At 52.7% G+C, this 19,792-nt stretch overlaps 6 protein-coding genes across 6 annotated transcripts; 3 read left to right on the top strand and 3 right to left on the bottom strand.

Moving 5' to 3' along the window:
- Positions 1-26: 26 nt before the first annotated feature.
- On the top strand, positions 27-299 carry PtrM4_018840 (uncharacterized protein; the record flags this gene model as incomplete). Its single annotated transcript, XM_066103339.1, has 1 exon — positions 27-299. One exon carries the CDS (start codon positions 27-29, stop codon positions 297-299), a length of 273 nt encoding a protein of 90 aa, XP_065965541.1.
- A 1,699-nt stretch (positions 300-1,998) lies between these two features.
- Positions 1,999-2,349, bottom strand: PtrM4_018850 (acetyltransferase; the record flags this gene model as incomplete). Its single annotated transcript, XM_066103340.1, has 1 exon — positions 1,999-2,349. The coding sequence occupies one exon, from the start codon at positions 2,347-2,349 to the stop codon at positions 1,999-2,001; it is 351 nt and encodes a 116-aa protein (XP_065965542.1).
- A 121-nt stretch (positions 2,350-2,470) lies between these two features.
- PtrM4_018860 (DUF747 domain containing protein) lies at positions 2,471-5,372 on the bottom strand (the record flags this gene model as incomplete). The annotated part of the gene is made up of 2 exons (XM_001931751.2): positions 2,471-3,118; positions 3,165-5,372. The coding sequence occupies 2 exons, from the start codon at positions 5,370-5,372 to the stop codon at positions 2,471-2,473; spliced, it is 2,856 nt and encodes a 951-aa protein (XP_001931786.2).
- A 4,295-nt stretch (positions 5,373-9,667) lies between these two features.
- On the top strand, positions 9,668-11,610 carry PtrM4_018870 (SPS1, Serine-threonine protein kinase; the record flags this gene model as incomplete). Its single annotated transcript, XM_066103341.1, has 5 exons — positions 9,668-9,710; positions 9,777-9,899; positions 9,965-10,076; positions 10,130-10,334; positions 10,390-11,610. 5 exons carry the CDS (start codon positions 9,668-9,670, stop codon positions 11,608-11,610), a joined length of 1,704 nt encoding a protein of 567 aa, XP_065965543.1.
- Positions 11,611-15,535: 3,925 nt separating this feature from the next.
- On the bottom strand, positions 15,536-17,115 carry PtrM4_018880 (SWIB-domain-containing protein implicated in chromatin remodeling; the record flags this gene model as incomplete). Its single annotated transcript, XM_066103342.1, has 2 exons — positions 15,536-16,487; positions 16,685-17,115. 2 exons carry the CDS (start codon positions 17,113-17,115, stop codon positions 15,536-15,538), a joined length of 1,383 nt encoding a protein of 460 aa, XP_065965544.1.
- Positions 17,116-17,773: 658 nt separating this feature from the next.
- Positions 17,774-19,206, top strand: PtrM4_018890 (amidohydrolase; the record flags this gene model as incomplete). Its single annotated transcript, XM_066103343.1, has 3 exons — positions 17,774-18,823; positions 18,880-18,945; positions 19,000-19,206. The coding sequence occupies 3 exons, from the start codon at positions 17,774-17,776 to the stop codon at positions 19,204-19,206; spliced, it is 1,323 nt and encodes a 440-aa protein (XP_065965545.1).
- Between the last annotated feature and the right edge of the window lie 586 nt (positions 19,207-19,792).

Raw genomic sequence — 19,792 nt, forward strand, 5'->3', positions numbered from 1 at the left:
CGGTCGGACCCGAGCCCCTCATAGCCATGGGAGAAGCGGCGACGGCTGGAGAAGGCGCATACGTCGAGGGGGTGCGCGATGGCGAAAAGGGCAGACTTAAAGATGAGGCAGTCGCAGGAGTATTTTGCGAGCCATGCAAATACGCGTGCCCGGACGGTGGGGGCGGCGCGAGGGTCGTGTTCAAGAGGGGAGGTTGGACAGCGAAGCGCCTGGGAGATATCTGCGGAGCCTGTAGATGGGAGGGATGCGGTGAAGGAGGTGGTGGAGGCAATCTGGGAGACGGCGGCGCCGGATTGTAGGCATGCTCTGAAGCCATGGCTAGTATTAACCCTCTTGGTCTACTACCTAGACTATGCTACGAGTATAGTTAGAGCAAGCGTGATGTGCCGCGCCGAAGCCCTCAGCGGCTCCAGCCAGTGGTACGGGCGAATCCTGCAACGGGTCGAATATGGGGCGGCGTTGGGTGCTGCACCACTAGGTGGTTGTCACCTTACACAAGAATGCAGAGGCCGGCGCGCGCAAGGATGCGTGGTCATGCTGTGTGTCGGTGTAGTGTGAAGACGGACGGAAACAGTGATGGACTGACACCCAGCTGGCCAATTCGACGCCTGGCAAACGGGGTCGATCATGTCGGCCACGACGGTTTGAGAGCAGGCCTGGGCAAGTAATGCGTCTAGGCCCGAAGCAGTATCAGTCATGGAGGTTTGGCCTTGAGGCGAGCCTGGTCTGTTGCTTGTCCAGCGAATGGGCACCGCCTCATGCAAAAGGCGACATGGTCCCGCTGCAGCATCCCTACCCGGCGAGCAGAGGCCGGCGGCTAAGTAAAGAACATGGGCCCAAGGCCTCAGACCACTTACACTACGACGCACACAGAACACTCTCCATCTGCAATATCAATCACAGCGCTGGCTCCAGACTCGCCGACATGTCTCCGCCCGCTTGTCTTCAGTTTGTCTTGTCCGGTGTCTGATCACCCTCGTAGGATTGGGGTGCTAGAGCCGGCCATGTGCAAAACTCCACAAGAATGCGATATAAATAGCGACACCACAACGTGCCGCGACCCACTTGCTCGTTCAAACTCCAGAATCACGTCCTCCCCACGCCGGATCTCGTTCGTTGAGACGGGCCTTCTTTGTCCTCTCGCTGACGCACAAAACACCACGATTCCATTTATAACTGGGAATACGATGATCAAATAGTAAGAGGAGAAAGAGAGATCAGCAGTCATGCCACCGATGATACATGCTGATGCACGCTTCTTAACGAGTTGGTGGTCGTGGTCACGTTCCTATCACAGTTGGGTGCCAGAGACGAAAGGCCCCCAAGAGAAGATCCAAGGAAGCGATTACTTGCATGCCGCTGCCGCTGGCTGGTGAACGCTGCTCGGCAATCGTGTGGGTCCGTGCTCAGGTACTGCCCGCCGCGTTAGCCCCCGGGCTTTGGGCACATATCCATAGTACTAGCATCATCAAGTACCGCAGGGCGTTGTCCGCAGTTGACACCGGGTTTGTAGAGAGTGCTTTCCAACCTACATGAGTGCTGCGTGCCGCTGAAGGCCGACTCGCTGCCTGCAAAGCAATGTAACTAGCGCCTTGGCATGGTAGTGAGCATCTCGCAATCACTGCTGCACTTGTATCACCAGCACCACCACATCACCAGTGCTACCAAATGTCATCCACCCATATTCTCTCCAACGCGTTGCCTTCAGATGCTGTTGCAATAGCCGCCATCTTGGCACTGTCGTGGAAATCGCCCTTCTCTCAGCTCCAGTTTGGAAGTACGGATCCACACACACTAGCTGCTGCAATCACACCTCGCATCGCCCAGCAGATAACGGATGCAAGTATGCTATTCCATGTGGCGCGTAGGCGTGGAACTCAACAAGTTGAATCGGTGGCGCAATGGACTGTGCCCTCTGATGTGTCTGACGCAGCTATGGTGGAGTCGGCGAGGCAGAGGGAAGAGCGGCAGGAGTTTGAAGATGAGGTGTACTACAACTCATTGCCTGAATATTGTAACAACCCCCTGATTATGGCATTCACCGTTGGACTTCGGAGCCTGAGGGAGCGTGTGCTCTGCGAGCGAAAACATTTCTTGCTCGAGAATATCGCCACACACCCAGACCATCGAGGGCAGGGCCTGGCCGCGCAACTGATAGAGCGTGTCCTTTCCCAGGCCGATAAGCAGCAAGTCTTGGTATACCTGGATACTGCCAGTGATAATAGTGCCGCACACTTGTATAAACGACTTGGATTCGAAGAACAAGGCTGTCACACCATCAGAAACTTGAGCCGATTCGTCGAAGAGGCAGAGTTGGAGAGAATGGGGGTCGGCAATGACCACACCCATGTTGCTTTTGTGAGATATCCGACAACCAAAGCATGAAACTCCCGTAAATCAAGTAAGATAATCTATTTGGTGGCTACTTGGATAGTTCAATTGATAGATTAGCAACATGCAAATGCCCTCATCACCATATTCTCTTGGCGACCATAGCATAGCGACTAACATGTCCAAAGCTCGTCCCCCTCTCCCTTTCGTGTTCCTCTTTCTTTCTTCCCTTTTCATCTCGCTCCCTCAGTCTCTTCAAAGATTCGGGATCATCATCGTATATCACCTTCCTCTTCTCCTCATCCACGTCCACAACACCCCAACCTCCAATCCGTTTTCCTCCAGTCTCCACATTGAGCTTCTCACGCTCCTGCATACCATGATATCGTTTACGACTGACGGATAGGAGGAGCATGCCAAGGACGAGCTTGAAAGCAAGGAACATGAGGTAGATGATGAGAAATACAATGAGCATTGTTGAGCCGGCGATGAGATCATCAAAGTTGTAGGAGAGAGGGTTGTACCAGACTTGTGAAGGAATTCCGGCGCCAAAAGAGGAGCGGCCTAGTGCGCGGCGAAAGACATGGTCAATGTGTGCCAAGGCGGCAGTTGTGACTGGAGACGACGTAGGGTCTGAGGTCAGGGAGGTAGATGTGGCGTGTAGTGGAGGTGGCATATGCATAGCGATGAACATGTGATAGGTCTGGATGGCAGCACGGATGAAGAGACAAGATAGTGGTATGACAGGCAACCCTAGGCGTCGCGTCAAGTCTGCATCCGCAAATGCCTATGGCATGTTAGTGCAATCATGCCAGGTGAGTTCGATGGCTTACATTAGAATAGTAGTCCTTCGCCAGTACGTCAAAGAACTTGCTGTATACTTCTGGCTTATACTGGTTGAACTTGGTGATATATGCATGCTTCAGCCAGTCTACAAACATTTCGCTGCCCAACACCAGCAGAAACGGGTTGAGAACCTGAGCGATGTACTTTGGAAAAATGGTGAAGCTCATGGGTATGATGCTTGAGGCCTTGAAAGCAGTCCCAGAGGAGGCGTTGGCAGACCCAGTGAACATGGCTGTCCAAGATGTATCGCTGCTCTGGATACTTAGGCCGCCAACTTCGACTACGTTGCGCATAGCGATGATGAGGAGCATAAGCCAGAGCTGGAAGCGTTCCACAACATCTGCGCAAGTAATCTGGAAGAGATTCTCTTTTTCGAATTTCTTAAACACTGTGCCTTTGATTTCAACGAACTGATTGGACATGAGCAGCGTTAGTAGCGCGTTCGAATAAGAGTTGACTGCGACGTTGAGCGTGATGACCTGGTAGAAGAGTGCAGTAGCGTGGGCTACGGTGTAGACAAGAGCAAGTACAAACATGCCGAGCGGCCGAAGCACCTTGCTTCTGCCATCAGGATTGCGATCGAGTGTCTCGCGAGAGAAGAGACATTCGAGAACATCCTGACCAACAGCCGACAGCAGGCGATCGCAGACCTCCAAAACATTGTAGATGACGTAGAGCTTGATCGCTGACTGACCACGAATGCCGTGATACATGCGACTTGCATCGAACCTCATCAAGACGAAACAGCTTGCAATAACCAGCAAACCTTTGAGTATGTCTGCCTTGTGGCTTGGCAGTAGCGTAGATGGTGTTGATTTGGTACGGCGATGGCGAAATCGGGAGTTCCGGGGCCGCCGTGCCTTTAGCTCTTTCAAGTCCGGGAATTTGAAAGTCGTTGACGTTTGAGAATTTTGTCTGGCTGTCGTGTTGGCCGATGGCACACTTGACGTAGAGTGCTTCCGTGACATGGATGGAGCCTCTTCTTCGGTTGGCGTGGGCAGAGGTGTAGGACCGTCTGTATGCTTTCTCCGTTGCCAAAGGCGCGGTAACCCATTGTAAACAAAAGCCCAAAGATCACGAAACTCTTTTACAATTACTGAACCCCACCACTTGACTAGGATAGCGACAGCGAGCAAAAAGCGCAGGGGCAGGATTGTTAAAACATGCATCCAGGCATCGAGACAAGCCAGCGCACCAAAGCCTAATATGCCTTCAATCATGAGCGGTATCCTCAAAAAGTTGAGTAAACGCTCATACTTGATCTCGGATGACTCGTATGGAAACTCGGTAGTAGCGGGACGGTAGATGTATAAGGGAGAGGGACGGTTCGCAGAAAGCTCAAGAGACAGAAAGGTAGGCATTGACATTGGGGGAAGTGGAAGGGCAATAGCCGTGGGCGAAACGGCATGCCGCACCTCGCGTATCTCCTTGTGCTTTTCCTGAGCCTTTGAAGCCCCATCCTTATGGTCGAAACTCAGAGGCGCAGGAACATGTCTGCCCTGCCTCCTATCATCTGTTTCCCGGACCTGGCTAGGGTTCCGCGATCGCGATCTTGACGTCGTTCTCCGCACGAGCGAGGGTGTGGTAATTGATCGTGACGAGAGAGCTGGCCGGCTACTGCGCAACTCGGTTGCAGACGTCTTGATCAGAACAACTTCCTTCTCCCGTGACCCCTCTCCGACTCGTGATACCCTATCCTTATTCGAATCCCGCAACTCCACCGGTCGTTCCAGCACCACGCCCAGAAGCTTGCTGCTGCCCTGGCCCTCGGTCACCAACGGTGTCACATCCTCAAGCTCGTCTTCGAGGATTGGTGTCGCTGCCCGTACAGGTATACTCGCAGGTTCGCTCGTCAACTCCTGGACCTGGCGGGGACTGAGCTTGAGCATCTTCTCATGTTCTGACACGCTGCTCCTCCTCGGACCATCCCCAGGCCGCTTAATGGGCCTAATTTTCTCGTTGGTGTCGGACATTATGGCCTCCTCATGGGCACTAGGCCTTCTACTCGTCGAGGTAGAGCTGGCAATGCCATTGGCACCGTTTGTTACGTTCTGTAGAGGCTCGTCGCCTTTCGCGTCATTGTCGCGGCGAACATTCGGTAATGCCACGTCGTCCGGTTCTGGTGACAGCGTTGGCGTTGGTAACTGTTCACTTATACGTGAATCGCCGTTTGTCCGTACGTCTGCCCCGTTCATGGCGCTCGGAGCTAGAATCTTTGCGCGAGTGCATTGCGTGTCTTCTCCTTGTATTCGAAGAGGTAGCGACGTACGGGTAGAAGCTCGGACTTAGCGTCCCCACCGAACCGAGTGACCCCAGACTTTCACTCTGTGAACTTGGAACCTTTTTTCACTTGGAAGTGTGAATAGTGATGAGTATCACCTGATACCTACATGCTGCAAATGTATGGTTACCCCGACGGTAGGCTAAGACCCCCACAGCCGTACGTACGCCTGATCGCCATGAGTCCCATGTAGGCTAGGTCTGCCTATGTAGTTAGGTATTGACGCGTCTTTGACAATCGTCAGATGGCTATAACGCTTGTAGCTTATTATCTTGTCACACGCAATATCACGTCTTCTATAAGCCAAGCCCATGGGTGCTTTACTTGTACGATTCATGTGGCAATATTACCCAAAAGACATATAACGAGCAAATGGAGATATGTATGCGAAGAGCTATTGCCCAAATGCGCCCGTACAGGGAAGTCCCATAGGGAAAGCCGCCTATTGCAAAAGTAGAATGTCCATCCGGCTTACGAAGTTCAGACAAGTGGCTGATATCAAGCATAACCATTCTCAAAGGATGAAGGTTCGAACAAGCATTATATCGCTTACCATAATGAGGGCTAGGGTAGCTTCGATCGCTGTCGCAATAGAAGTTGACACGATCTGATCAAAGAGATCGGACATCGGGAGCTTATCGGCATCTCGTTTTGGGCATCGCTAACAGCCTTCTGTTTGCTTTTCGTCCGTTTCTCCGCCTTGGATTTGCCAGTGTCCAGCAAAAGCAACCACTGGAGTTTCGCGATAAGAAACTGGCGCTGTGACTGTCTGGCACGCATCCATTGCCTTTGATACAGATCAACCTGGTTCTGTAGGCCTATGGGATATACCTAGAATGCAGATTGGCACCGGCATATACCGCCTACCAGTCTCCAACATTGGACAGACCGGAAAGTCAATCAAACCCACGGCCGTGCCATGGCTGAGTCGACTTGGCTCACTCGCTTTGCGAACGTTCATCGCGATGCTCTTTCCTCTTTGGTTTGTCAGAGAATACGAGCTTCGGGTCGCACCGCATATGTCGACATGGATTCCACCCTTCGCATAGGAAATTGAGGCGTGAATGGATGAGGCCAGCCCATTAGCGCTTTCATCGGGTTTGTAGGGAGCTCCTGCTTTGGGCCTTCTTGCTTTGCTTGTTCGTGGGCGCGAAGCGAAACCCAGTCAGCTCTATGCTTGCCGGATGTATATTCCCGTACTGTACCACCATGACCGGGTCAATGTGACACGGGTCTCTCCACGTGGTCTATCTGACCCGCGACTGCTGTACTCGCTGAAACCCTGGCCATGTGGACGCCAGCCCGGGTTCCAGAATCTACAACGACACACCGCTACCGATATTTCAGACTGTCGTGCAGAGATCAGCGTGAAACCTTCTCGCCAGGCTATCGTAGCACAAGCTAGAAACCCGCTCGCCGCGAACTCAGGTTGCTGGGATTTTTATGGCTTGCATGCACGAAGTTGGGGTGGTGCATCTAAGCGATGTTGGAATTACAACCAGGTCTTCATGCTACCGTATACGGTATCGGCGATTGCTCGATTCGGCCGCCATCTCCTTCTCTACATGGTAATATACGAGACGAAGATACCCTCGTCAGATTATGCCATGGTAGTTGTATTCGATGGGGACGTGAAAGTTCTCCGGCAAATGTCTTCCGGCGCCACTGTATCTGGATGTAGGATGTGGCGTATCTGCGCATATGATGAGATGCATGCCAATATACGTAGACGCGACACGCCCAATTGTAAGCAAACTCCAGTGCATCAGTGAGAGGCTCGGTTGATCACTTAGGCAAGACACTTCAAGTTGAGCAGGTCGCCTAACTAGCATCCAGAGAGAAGCTGGTGGTGTTAGTCTCGTGGTGAGGCTGCAAGGCAAGCTGCATGCAAGGTCCTATTTCCAGCCAATGGAGGATAAGGGGTTCAGCTTGAACGGTCATTACCAGCCTGTTGCAGACTGTTGCAGATTGATGAAATCCCATACTAAACCAAGGGGATTTCGAAAGGGTGTGGTGCATGAGATGTTGTTATGACTGCTCGCACGGAAACGCTTAGACCCTACGCACGTCTGTAAGGCTGAAACCCAAGGGACTGGACGGTAGCGATGGTTAGCCGTCCGGCACCGCTCTGCTGGAGAGACATTGGGCCGCGTCTCGTGGGCATGACGCCAACAACAAAGACCCGGAGACAGCATGGACTTGGCGGGAATGTGCTGATCAAGGATTGGATGACAGCGCATAAGGCATGCGTCAGGGCCTGCTGTACCGCAGCTGAGCATCAAAGGAGTGGGAAAGGGTTGTGTGGCTTCAGCAGACAAACTGCAAGTGTTAGCGATGTCAAGCTTTGATGAGGGACGACGCTAGGGAAGCGCAGGTCAACGAGAGGGTGAGGATGGATGAGGCTGAAGGAACGAGCAATGGCTGCATGAGACACGCAGTAGTGTCGCGTGCTCATGTGGCACAGAGCTGCGGCCGGGCAGAAAAGGAAGTATTCTAGAAGGTGTACGCAATGACAGATAATTGTAGTGTGAGCCGAGGAGTAAGTCAGGGAGGCAGAAGCGTGGCCGGAAAAGACAACATGTGCCAAGCTGCAGTGCAATCATGTGGGGGTGTGAAGAGAAGTAAAGAGAAGGGGCAGGCCCTCATGATAGTTAGCATATGATGCTAGCCAGATGGTTATTGCCCTGGCATAGCTGTATAATCGACCAAGTGAAGTCTACAAACAGTGTTCTTGGCTACATTTATGGATACTAAAAGAGCTTGTGTATGCTGATGAGGAGGTGGGGGCCAGCGACAGGGTGCTTGTGGGCGCTTGTGGAGAAGTGTGTAAGGCGCGCGGAAGGTGGCAGCCAAGGTGCTTGGCTTGGGCTGGTTGGAGCTTGAAAGTTCCGCGGTACCTAGGTAGCTCTGCCGATAACAAATACGCGTCATGAGATGGATGGGCGGGCAACATGTGGTTCCGGGCCATCTAGATCGCTGGGGGGTCGGCGGGGTGGTGGTTCCCGGCTTTGAACCTACCGCGCATCACGTGCTGTCAGTGTCGTCGGGCTTGGACGTGTTCGCGTGGGCGAGAAATACGACGAGGAGCAGCTCCGGGCCGAAAACAACCTTTGTTTGACGTAGGCTGCAGCCGGCTTAGGTACCCGCATATGGACTCAGTCCGACGTCGGTATGAAGACGCCGTATGTCGCACGGTTCTACGTTGTTGTTGGTAGTACGTAGAAGAAAGCGGGTCCGAACAAGAAAGGCCGTCATGGAGCCAATCACTATCTTGTCCACCAGACGCCTGTGGTCTGGCAAAGGCCGAGACAACAAGCAGCAGCAAGCGTCTGTGTGGTGGTTGCGGAGGGTAATCATGGCGAATATCACGCTAGCCGAATGCATTGCCATGCACGGCGCCATGAGCATGGGCGAAGATATAGTTTCAGCACATGCAGATCAGACGGGAAGCGAAGACAACGTCTCGCGCATGCCGGAGGGCAATTTGACCTCACATAGAGTGCGCAAGTCCCGTGACGTGCCAGGGGGTGGGACATTCACTGCTGATCATGTCGAATCTGGGTAGGCACTGGCCGTGGCCGCTTACCATGTCTCGTACTCGCTCACCGTCAGCGCGGTACATGTAGTCGACAGTAATCAACAGCACGGCACGGCCACATGGAATTTGTGTCAAGTGCAGCGTACAGCCTACACAGAGTTGCAGCGGAGAGGAGAGGATATCGTTATCGTAACTGTGAGGTGTAGGGCGTCTATGTGGCTGACTATGACTAAGAAGCCTAGCTGGCTCCCTGCCGCGCTTGCCCTGACGGAGGCGTCCTGCTTTCACGACGATTCGTGTGCAAGGATGCGACTCAAAACGTGTAACCCATCCATGTCGTTAGCCACTAGTCCTGCCGACGTCTGCGAAGCTAATCTGACTTGGGCGCCACGCCTGCGAAACGTGCGTCTTCAGTCTTAGGGCCTCCTTTCAACTTCTTGTTCGTTCCTGCCCCAAGCATCTCAGCTGCTGTTGCTGTGAACCGCCTTAATAATCCCCGCCCCAACGTCTCGACACCCCCAAGCCCTGTGAACGACGCTCCCTACGCTCCCTCACCACCACCACCACCACCACCCCCAGGCCGCCCGAGCTGCCCACCCCGATCCAGACACCTGATGCATTAAGAGACGTCGATTCCCAACCCATAGGCCCGCCTGCCATTGTAGCCCGCCATGGGTCAGAATAGCGGCAAGCCCGTCGTCTTCACCGACCAAGGTGCCTATTCCCTTTCCCTGTGCTCATTGAGCCCCACCCACGATTTCGACTGACACGGACAAACAGTGAACCTCAACCACTTCCGCCTGCTGCGCGTCGTGGGCAAGGGCGCTTTCGGAAAGGTGCGCATCGTCGAGCGGAAAGATACGGGCCTCACGTTTGCGCTCAAGTATATACGGAAAGATGAAGGTATGCATGTCTACGCCCGGCATGGGAGCCCGCTAGCAGGGTCTGGTGCTGACGTTGTGCCACAGTGGTACGGTCGGAAAGCGTACGCAACATCATTCGAGAGCGCCGCATGCTCGAGCACCTCAACCATCCTTTCCTGTGCAATCTGCGGTATAGCTTCCAGGACATTGAGTACCTGTATGCAACAAACCCGGCCGCGCCTGCCAAGGACCCTCCGCTGACAAGGGCAGATATATCGTGGTTGACCTGATGAACGGCGGTGACCTGCGTTTCCACATCTCGCGGAAGACTTTCACAGAGGAGGCGGTGCGCTTCTGGATTGCCCAGTTAGGTTGCGCCGTGCGCTACATTCACCAGCAAGGCATTGTACACAGGGATATCAAGCCCGATAATGTGCTGTTAGACTCCGAGGGACACGTCCACCTGGCGGATTTCGTAAGTTCAATTGCATGCAGTCCCTTCCCCTTCAATCCACTAATTTCACCCCCAGAACGTCGCCTCGGACTTTGTCCCGCACAAGCCCTTGACAAGCAAGTCCGGCACCCTCGCCTATCTCGCGCCCGAAGTATACGAAGGAAAGGGATATTCGTGCGAAGTCGACTGGTGGTCGCTCGGCGTGCTCTTCTATGAGTGCATATACAATAAGCGACCCTTTGAAGCCAGTAGCCACGACTCGCTCGCCGCCAAGATTCTCAAGGGAGAGCCGACCTACCCCGTCACCAGTCCGCCTGTGAGCATGCCTTGCTTGCACGCCATAAGCTCGCTACTCGAAAAGAACCGCAAGAAGCGCATAGGAGCTATTGGATTCGAGTCATTCATCGACAACCCTTTCTTCCGCCCCATCGATTTTGTCGCGCTTGAACGCAAAGAGATCCCGCCCATCTTCGTACCGTCGAGCGACAAGACCAACTTCGATGCCACGTACGATCTCGAGGAGCTGCTGTTGGAAGAGGCGCCGCTCGAAGCGCGAGCGCGCAGGCAAAAGCCAAGGGAGGCTCTCAAGGACGATGCAACCGAGCAGGAGATACGGGCCGAGGAGTTGCACAGAATGATCGAGACCCTTTTCGAGCCTTTCAATTATACTACAGCTGGCGATCAACGGACGCCGGCCGCTGTTGCAGTAATAGACCCTCAAGACTCGACTGCTGGCTCGAGAGCGAGCAATCAAAGCCAGCCTGACAACACTTCGGCATCCGCCACTTCGCAAGTAGATCCGTGGGGACGTCCTCTAGCAAATACAAAGTCTCAGGATGGCGAACTCCATCCCACTCGGTCCACTACCACCGCACGATCGACGCAATCGCCCAACGGCAGTCCTCCTCTTCCCACTTCTGCCCTTAACCAGGCTTCAAACCAGGCCCCACACACCGCCTCGCCTACATCACAACGTGGCGAGCATGTCGACTACTTCCCCACTGACGGCACCGAAGTTCCGACACCTTCATTTTCCCGCCCCATGAACCAGCGACAGCGAGGATCACAACGTAGTACTAGCATGGGCGGCGGCGTACAGGTAGTTCTCAATGAGACTGGTTCTTGGACCGAAATGGCTAACCAGAGCTCCGCGCTCGTACAGAATGCTCAAGTTGAAAAACCATCTGGTATGCTCGGATTCCTCAGTCGCAAAAAGGGCCGGGACAGGAGTCCCAAGGCCAAAGAGAGGGGCGTGTTGGGCAAGGAGGGTGCCAGAGTCATCATCAGCAACACTTGAATACCCTCTGTCGCCCGACTGCCTGTCACGCTCCACGAGTTCCCTTGGTCAAATTTCTTTCGATCGAAATCCACTTTTGGGCGTAGCGTTGTGGCGTTGCTCTTCTATGCCCACCAAATTTGCAACGGTTTGGGCCCGTTGCCTTCTTCATCACTGCGCAAATTTTGCATATCTCCACCAAAGACGGTCAAGGTGCGAGATTGGCGTTGTTTGCGGCGGGATTCCCTTGTCCCCCTTTTTTCTTTGCTTCACAACATCAACGCGTAAGATGCAAAGCAAGTTGCGCACGCCACGGTGAGAATACGAAACGAGTCGGTAACGCGGTATTTCTGGACACGAGAAGAGCAGGGATGAAGATGAAGCTAGGAAATATAGACTGGACGAGAGGAAGGCCATGAAAAGCTTCCTTCTCGAACGACGGTGTGGACGAGGATTTTTATTGGCTGTACATTTGAATGTGTGTGTATATGGTGAAACGCCGGGTGGGACGGGCCTTTCTTTGGCTGGCTGACGCTGTCTTTTACGACGCGTGGTAGTAAACAACCGTTTTCTTAAAGTTAATGGGGGGATTGTGCTTCTCGTTGCGCGCATTGTCAATATCAAATACCCAGATTTTTACTCTTAATCTTTGTGTTACTAACCTCCTTTGAATTTCGTGACAAAATGGAGTGAATGATCGATCGGCAGCCGTCTTCTCCAGTCCACAAGATACGGAGTTTGGCAAGGGCACGTCGATATAATCAGGCATAGCAAGATGTAGGCATTTGTGTACAATATCAGCTTTAATCTACCAACAGTAGAACGAGACTTGACACCCTAGTATACAAAGATCATTGAAGGCGCTGGATGTGCCTATCAAGAATGAAATACCAGGATGTACCCACGCTGTCACTGTCAAGTATTCCATGTCACCCAGGTGCAGACACACAAGTCCACAGCAAGTAAACCCTCATCCACATACCCCCACTCAGCCAACCCTCTCTTTCCCCTTCGCCCTCCTCCCCCTCACCCCTCCCCTCACACCTCCTAACATGCCTCTCAAAGTTATCTTTCCGACTCCATTCCTTCCCCGGATTCTCGCACCCCTCAACCGTACACCAGAAGCGGTCCGCAGCCCGGTACTGCTCCGGGTGTCTGGTATACTGGTGGCGATCCAGGTCGGCTCGTAGGCCAAAGGGCGCTGTGCAGACGATGCATGTGTAGCGTAGGTTGTGTCTGCGGTTGTGGTGGTTGCGGCGTAGGCCGGGGGTGCGGAAGGTGAGGCGGCAGGAGGGGCATTGGAATACGGGGGTGGAGGGGCTGGTGGGGGGAGTGCGAGGTTGTTGTTGTTGTGGATGGGGAGGTGGTGGTGCTGGAGGGGGTGGTTGAGGAGGCGGGGCTTGTGGTTGTTGAGATGGGGCTGGATTTGTTGGAGTAGGATAGTGGTGTTGAGAATGAGGTTGAGGAGGAAGTTTCCATCATGTGGCTTCGCTGATTCCGACGTTTCTCTTGTTTCTGGGTTGACTTTCCGTGATCGTGGGATGATTCACTCGGGACATCGATAATTGACAGGCGATGAAGATCTTGCAGACTCTCGCGGAGAGTCGAGATTCGCTGAACGGAATTGCGGTCGGAGAGTGGGCTAGGGGATGTCCTTTGGCTACCTTTGTTGGTAGTATCTATGTTTGATGCGTCCATCCCTATGTAATATGGAGGTCTGTCGTATATAGATGCTGGTCGACCTCGGGAAGGAAGTGATAACGATGACAGATAGATAGCGTGTTCTTCGGCTTGTAGGACGCGGTTCGGTCGGTACTCTACGTCACGCGGGTTGACGAAATTGATTTGAACGTTTATGTCCTGCTTCCTTGGGTATCTACTACTTCCAGTGCCCGCTGAGCCGAAGCCAGTGTTTATTGGATGACCTGTCAATTCATAGTTAGTTACAACTTGAACATGTAGATCATGACATTCTGAGCTTACTTCTGTGGTCTGGTTCCGTAAAGTAGTACTCCTTACTGAATGGAGATGTTCGTTTTGAAGCAGAAGATGACTCTCCGTTCGTAGGAGTATACCTCGATAAGCTGTTTGATACTGGCGGATATTGTGAAAAAGGCGAAACGTCGCTCCTTGGTGTTCCAGCATCAAGCTCTAGGGGAGCTACCGGGGATAGTGGGGAATAGTACGACGATGAGTCTCCCTCATATTTGTACAAAGATTTAGTGGAATTCGAACATATCTCAACGACCGGTGAAAAGGTTTCATCGACGGGTGACTCCAAGCCCACAGGTGTCGCCCCCAGCCTCATGATCCTCCTCCTCCTCAAGAGACACCATACTGCAACAAGAATAACAACAAAGCAAACCAAGGATACGGTGAGGCCAATGGCGAGTGAAACATCGTTGTGGGAAGACAATGCTCGCCTGCTGTAGGATGGCGCAGCAGTACGTTCTGTGGAGCGGCGTTGAGTAATGATGGGGGCCATTGTGCGTGGTGAAGAGAAAGTAGCACTAGGGCAGTTATTTTGGGCGAGCTCGGAGCATGAAATGCTCTTATTATAGAACCTTGGGACCTCCAGAGAGGCGGAGCGAGGCATACTGTTATGAACTTACTAGAGCCAACCAAACATGCAGGTGGCGTTGACTTGGAGGACTTCGTCCTTTTCAGGATCCAGAAGCAATTCCTGCTCTTGGAGATATCGATCGCATCAAATGTAGGCGTTCCATTGGCACGATGGAAAGGCAAACATACATGCGAGCTGCGTCCTAGTAGGCTGATGTCCTGCTTTTTGCCCTCATCATGCACATTAAAGCGTGATGACCATACAGAAGAAAATAATCTGATCATTCTCTTTGTATCCATCATTATGGCATCATAGCATATTCCTGTTGGAACAGAGGAGGTAGTATGCCTCCGGGACTGATCCAAGGTGCCGTAAGTACAGTAAAATGTCTTGGTTGCAGGAAAATGGTAGTCAGTCGTAATAGTGTTCCACAGAACAGACATTAGAGCCACTTATTATCTTTATTTTCATTATTCGTCCGTTCCATATCTTGGCTCACAGGATTCGCAATTTCCTACACACTTCACTGAATTGCTATTGATTTGTTGATACCCCGCATGCTTGAGTTCTTTTTTTCATGTCACACTGCATATTCCGGTCTGTTATTAAATGACACGGCGGCAAGGCAGCAGTCAGATGCGTTAGTCCAGAGAGGTAGGCCTCCATAACAAGACGCTAGGTAGAAGTGAAGTGAGAGTTGGAGGCATATTGAAACCTTTGGAAGGTCCTCCAATTGTGCGCTAGACCAATTGTGCTAAACAAACCGCGGCAAGTCATGGACGAGAGGAATACCATTCAAACCTTTGCATGTGCTGCTTGCAGCAAGGCTGAGGACGGAGGCATACTGATAAGCGCCGACCCCGGAGAGTGATCGGGCAGTACATGTATAGTTGTGCTTGTGCCGCCTATTTACTTCTGGTTTCTATTGCCTCATGGCTTTGTTGTCGTGGTTAAGAGCCCACAAGATGCGTTCTTTCACAACATACACTGCATGCGAAAAGAGGCAGACGATGACGTAGTGCAATATAACCCGAATTCACTCATACAGCCAGTCATCGTCCTGCGGCAGGACCAGGGCAAAGAACATTATTGTGAAGGTGGCATGAAAGGACTGTAAATCGGGCGGGTCTTGTTGCCTTGCAGTCTAGGCAAGAACATACCGAGGTCGCAGTGTGGAGGACTAAGATGACTAAACGACACATCCCGAAGAAGCTAGACCATTATCACCGCAAATATGTGGCAGGAACATCGAGATGAAACTGATGTTTGGGTATCGGATATGAACGCCGCTTTTCCATCCTGCCCTAGGATGATTTTCCCATACTCGAGGTTGAACTCCTCCAACTTAACAGAAATAAATCACATGCTAGTCATGGCTCCGGCTTAATGAGGCTTGATATTGGACCTCGCCAACCACAATGCCACACTTTCCTTCGCGACCTCACTGCCCCATACGCCGTCAGCCCCTCCTCGTCGCCACTCCTCACCCGAAACATCTTCCCCACCACCGCGAGTGGCCTCGCCGAGAAGCACCTCCAGATCTCGCTTTTGGCTGGACAGCCAGCGCTTGAAGAAGGTCACTGGATCCTTTGACATGCTGGTAAAGAAGGCGTGCTTTGCCTTGGATTGGCCGATTGCGCCCATCAATAGCACAAGCTGCTCATCGATCTTTTGAATTTCTTGGAGGGTTTGGATGCTGTCTGGCCGGCGGAGTATGTCCTGGAACAAAGGCTGCATCGGGTCCTCAAGCGCTACCTGAACATCGTATACGGTAGGCTCGGAGGGAGCCCTGCCGGAGTCGGCGGGTGGTGAGATGTAATCCTTGTCGACTCGTATGGTGTACTGTAGTTGGATGGGTGGGAGTGTGGTTAGGTGCTGCTTGATGAGCTGAGGCAGGTTCGGGAAGAAGAAATGATCCTGGCCGCCAAACAGAGCTTTCAGTCTAGCGTCGCATGCAAATTTGCGCTCGTCCTCTTCCTGCTGTAGATGCTGTGACCTAGCGTACTCCCAAATGCCCATGAGAATACCGGCCCGGTCCTCCTCGTCGGTATCCAGAAGCTCGGCGAGCGGTTTGCTCAAGCGGAATACCTCGGGGTTCTGGTACCGCTGGAGATTGATGGTGATGTTGATGTTCTCGTCGCCTTTTCGCTCAAATTCGAGTTCGCTGAAGTTGGCCTCTTTTGCAGTGGGGTTCTCGGGTCGCTTCCACTCGATCTGGGTGAAGTTGTCGGGTTGTAAGCTCTTGGCACGGTCGAAGTCAATGTTGATGGACGTGAAGTAATGTGAGAACATCTTCGGCTTTGCAGCTGGCTTAGATTCGGCTCCATCTTCGTCCCTATTCACTAATCAGTCAAGTTCGGATAGTATATGATACATGCACCAATCGAGGATGCTCTGGCGCAGATGCAAAATTGCGTTAGCGGTCGACCTGGTACGTACATGGCATCGGCGTCCTTTTCTTCTTCCTCGTCCTCTTCGAGACCCTCGTCCCCCTCCTCATCGAGCAGGCGGCCCTGGATCTTCACGCGGTACGTGGCGTTGTTCTCGCTCTCAAAGTCGAAAGCGTCGGCGTCGATGCCGCTGCTCTGCCAAGGCTGGTTTTCAGCCGTGTTTGATATCCATATGCGCATAGTCCCATAGCGCGATGCGCGCGAGTGGTGCTTGGAGTCCATGACATCGAGCTTCTTGCGCATCATGGTCGCGTCTAGGGTGCGCTCGACCTCGCGCAATTCCTTGTAGCGAGCCACGCCGTCGCCGATGCACACATCTTCGACGCCCTCGGGGATGTTCTTGTCGGTCGGGTTCTTGGCGATGCGGCGCATCTTTTCGCGACGCTCAGCTTCGGCGCGCTGGGTGGCCTGGATACTGGCGCTGTTGTACTGGGGTTGCGCGACGGGGTGTTGTGGATGGACAATGGGGCCTGGGTTGCGGAACAAGTGAGCGAGGTCGTTCCTACTAATCATCGTCTTTTACGGCGTGTGTGCGCAGGCGGCAGGAGCAATGGACGTGGTGGTGAAGTGAAAGCTGTGGTGGACGGTTCGTACTTACCTGGTCGTCGGGAGGGAGTGGCCGCATTGTGCTGTTGCGGATAATTATATCCCCGTGCCTGATAGTTCGGCTGCATATTCGAAAGCGTGCAAAAATGAACGGCAGCGGAATTTGCGATGCGGGCGCGTCAGTGGAGATGGAAGGTGGATAGGATGGTAACTTTCTCCGGAGACGCGTCGAGGTTTAGGTACGTCCTACATGCACGGATACTGTTAGCTCCCCCTATGTATGCGGGGCAACAACCCCCCCCCCTCCCCCACCCAGCCCTCAATGCACACGCTTATCCGTCTGGCCGTCTTGGGCCTCATCAAAACCAGATACATACGTGTGATTTGCAGGTAGTGCTCAAGAAGAGCTACTTGTTGCTGCTCACATCTGTCCTCCTTCACTGCTTATGCACTGCTCTTGGCATCCCATCACTGTCACTCGGTAAAGTCGTCCAGCTGTCTCTCAGTTCTACGCATCATCGTGCTTCTTCCTTGTCTTTGTGCCTTTATTAGTTGCACTGCTTCATCCGCAATCTCATCGCACCACAACCCCTGGAACCGTCTCGTCAGTGAAGAGACGCAAAGCATGCTGGATCAAGAACTAGGCGAACCTCTCAGCAGGATTACAAACGTTCGCATACCACATCAACCGTCGTCATCGCTCTGGGACATCGCCATTGAGGATGGAAAGATAGCCTCAGTAGACGCCCACGACAGCTCATTGGTCCACAATAGCAAAGACATGCTAGATGGAGGCAACCGTCTCATTGCGCCTTCGCTTTGTCACGCCCACATCCATCTCGACAAATGCTTCCTTCTTCAAGACCCCAAATTTCTTGATCTCCAAATCGAAAGTGGCGACTTCAAGGAGGCTATGGAGATGACGGGCGAGGCAAAGTCGAGGTTTGAGGAAGATGATCTGCTCAGGAGGGGCACCCGTCTGATCGAAGAAAGCATCCAGCATGGTGTCACAGCTATGAGAGCATTTGTAGAAGTTGATGGGGTAGTACAGTTGAAGTGTTTACATGCGGGTCTCGCATTGAAGCAAAGGTTCGAAGATCGATGTGAAGTGCAGATCTGCGCATTCGCCCAGCTCCCGCTATTTTCTGGTGAGGATGGAGGTGCAGAAGTAAGGAAGTTGATGACTACAGCTGCATCTTACAAGAATGTGGACGTGCTTGGAAGTACGCCCTATGTTGAAGATAACGAAGAGAAACCTAAAGATAATGTGCGATGGATTACTCAATTAGCCCTGAAGTATCACAAACATCTGGACCTCCACCTAGACTACTTCCTGGAAGAAGACAGACAGCCTTTGGTCTGGGAAACACTGAGCATGTTCAAAGAACTAGAATGGGAGAGTAAAGGCGGAGACAAACAGATTACACTAGGTCATTGTACCCGACTGACGAGATTTCGGAACGACGAGTGGGCGCATCTGAAACAAGAGGTAGGCAGCCTTCCCGTCTCTTTCGTCGGCCTGCCGACTTCTGATCTTTTCATGATGCGAACACCGGAGAACGTACGAGGGACATTGCCTATAACTGAACTGATCATCGAGCACGGCTTCGATGCAGCAATTGCTGTGAATAATGTGGGTAATGCATTTACGCCGTATGGCAACTGTGATCCTCTGGTAAGACCTGTTCCTCTCAATTCAGATGATATTCGACAACTAAGTCCATCCTCTAGAGTATTGCTTCTCTGGGGGTTGGTTTGTACCAGGCTGGGACAAAGAAAGATGCGGAGCTACTATATGTAAGTGACCCTTGTCCTCCTGAGGCCTACCACTGACCATCTGGATTTATGCAGGAAACCGTCTCATCTCGGGCGAAGTCCGCGATTGGCTGCAAGCCAACGTCTTTAGTGCTGAAGCCTGGACAGCCTGCCGACTTTGTATTGTTCGATAGAATGGATAGCGGTTGGCACTGTAGGAAGAGCATAGTAGAAGTGGTCTACGATGCCGGGTGTACCCGTCAAACGGTCTTCAGAGGCCGATTGGCTGCACAAAACAGTTGAAAGATACTGACTATGACATGTTATTACAAATGACCGCTACGCTGCAGGTCACCGATGCAATGACGCAAGGTTATTTCCAGTAACAGTCATCGTAGCATACATGCAAACGCTGACGGATGATCTCTGCGGGCTTTGATGGAGCCTCGTCTCATATGCGCTAGTTGTTACGTGCCCCACTCATCGGCCTTGGTGAATTGCGAAGGGTGGGTGCTCATGTTGGCGTTGATCGTGACTTCCTTTCACAACTGCAACTGTCATTGAGTGGGGCCCGATACCGTGCTCGTGACACCTCGCACAAACAACCCATCGAGCATGCTACTGCGCATATCCGTCTACTGTATTTTATACAAACGCTGAACCGCGTCTATATCACTGTGAGCTCGAAGAGCGGTGTGACGGTTCACGTGTTTGTCTCATCTTCACCACTGGAGGGCGCAATCTGCTACCACACTCGGCTACCAAAAGCACCGACCTGCACCACGACTGTAAGATTCGACGGCCAATTCAGCAAATACGCCACGTTGACAACCAAGACTATAATCAGGTCGTCAGTATCAGGTCGTCAGTGAGACCCAACCAAGTCGCC

This window comes from Pyrenophora tritici-repentis, chromosome 1 (assembly GCF_003171515.1).
Source record: "Pyrenophora tritici-repentis strain M4 chromosome 1, whole genome shotgun sequence".
NCBI lineage: Eukaryota > Fungi > Ascomycota > Dothideomycetes > Pleosporales > Pleosporaceae > Pyrenophora > Pyrenophora tritici-repentis.